The sequence below is a fragment of the Oncorhynchus nerka genome, unplaced genomic scaffold (assembly GCF_034236695.1).
Source record: "Oncorhynchus nerka isolate Pitt River unplaced genomic scaffold, Oner_Uvic_2.0 unplaced_scaffold_1946, whole genome shotgun sequence".
Classification (NCBI taxonomy): domain Eukaryota; kingdom Metazoa; phylum Chordata; class Actinopteri; order Salmoniformes; family Salmonidae; genus Oncorhynchus; species Oncorhynchus nerka.
The window spans coordinates 5,677-7,500 of NW_027039379.1; the positions used below are offsets into that span (position 1 = coordinate 5,677).

Below are 1,824 nucleotides of genomic sequence, written 5' to 3' on the forward strand. Positions count from 1 at the left end.
GGTTCAGCCCAACCATCTATTCTAACCAAACAGTAGATGCTAAGGGTTCAGCCCAACCATCTATCTAACCAAACAGTAGATGCTAAGGGTTCAGCCCAACCATCTATTCTAACCAAACAGTAGATGCTAAGGGTTCAGCCCTCTCTGACCCTGTATCTTTTGGTCATGTGGGTCTCTCTCTTTAACCCTGTATCTTTGTCTCTGTCCCTCTCTCTCTTCAGTTGCATTCTGCAATGTACAATGATTTCACAGGCAGATTGGTTTCTGCCTTATTGACCTCTGACCCTTATACCTCTCCGTCTGTCTCCAGTTCTGCTGTGTCTCCTGTGTGTCCTGTCTTCCCTGGTGGATCTAACCACCGCCTGTCCTCCGACCTGCTTCTGCAACGCCACCGACGTAGACTGCAGCGGGCGCGGCCTGCTCTCCATGCCCGCCCTCACCCATCTCCCCGTCACCGCCCACACCCTCCTGCTGCCCAACAACCACCTCTCCTCCCTGGGTCCAGGGTCCTTTGCTAACCTCACCTCCCTGGAGCGACTGGATCTCTCCAACAACCACCTCTCCTCCCTGGGTCCAGGGTCCTTCGCTCACCTCACCTCCCTGGAGCGACTGGATCTCTCCAACAACCACCTCTCCTCCCTGGGTCCAGGGTCCTTCGCTAACCTCACCTCCCTGGAGCGACTGGATCTCTCCAACAACTACCTGGATAATCTTCCCCCAGTGCTCTTCAAGGACCTGGGGAATCTATCAGATCTGACCCTCCACAACAACAGTCTTAGGGCCTTGGATAGGGATCTCTTCCAGGGGCTGGTGGGGCTGAGGAAGCTAGATGTCTCCCTCAACGGGCTGTCTGATATCCCCCTGGGTCTGCTGGATGAGCTGCAGGGGCTGACGTGGCTCTCCGTGGCCGGGAACAGGCTCCATGCCCTGGAGAGAGCAGCCTTTGAGCCCCTGGCTAACCTCCAGTCTCTTCAGCTAGGGGCTAACCCCTGGGAGTGTGACTGCAACCTGAGGGACTTCAAGCACTGGATGGAGTGGCTGCTGTACAGAGGTGAGGTAGGGTTGGTTTTGGGTCAGGGTTTGGGAAGGACGAAGGGTTGGTTTTGGGTCAGGGTTTGGGAAGGACGAAGGGTTGGTTTTGGGTCAGGGTTTGGGAAGGATGGAGGGAGGGAGGGTGAGCAGCTGAAGGGTTGGTTTTGGGTCAGGGTTTGGGTTTGGGAAGGACGGAGGGAGGGAGGGTGAGCGGCTGAAGGGTTGGTTTTGGGTCAGGGTTTGGGTTTGGGAAGGATGGAGGGTGAGAGGGTGAATGGCTGAAGGGTTGGTTTTGGGTCAGGGTTTGGGTTTGGGAAGGACGGAGGGTGAGAGGGTGGATGGGTGAGCGGCTGAAGGGTTGGTTTTGGGTCAGGGTTTGGGTTTGGGAAGGACGGAGGGTGAGAGGGTGGATGGGTGAGCGGCTGAAGGGTTGGTTTTGGGTCAGGGTTTGGGTTTGGGAAGGACGGAGGGAGGGAGGGTGAGCAGCTGAAGGGTTGGTTTTGGGTCAGGGTTTGGGTTTGGGAAGGATGGAGGGAGGGAGGGTGAGCGGCTGAAGGGTTGGTTTTGGGTCAGGGTTTGGGAAGGACGGATGGAGGGAGGGAGGGTGAGTGGCTGAAGGGTTGGTTTTGGGTCAGGGTTTGGGAAGGACGGAGGGTGAGAGGGTGGATGGGTTTCCTGTATGTTTAGAATTACTTCCTGTAAATGATATGGTCTTTACTGTACTCAAGTCTACTCTTCTACACTCTACTAACTACTTACTGCTAAGCAGTCCTTTGGGAACCCACCTGTGTA

The 1,824-nt window shown here is 55.8% G+C and overlaps 1 protein-coding gene across 1 annotated transcript in view; it reads left to right on the plus strand.

The window, feature by feature from the left end:
* The first annotated feature begins 233 nt into the window (after positions 1-233).
* LOC135567532 (leucine-rich repeat and transmembrane domain-containing protein 2-like) overlaps positions 234-1,824 on the plus strand; it is a 10,225-nt gene continuing 8,634 nt past the window's right edge. The window contains 2 exon segments of the mRNA XM_065014894.1: positions 234-293; positions 295-1,051. Coding sequence (XP_064870966.1) covers positions 234-293; positions 295-1,051 — 817 coding nt within the window.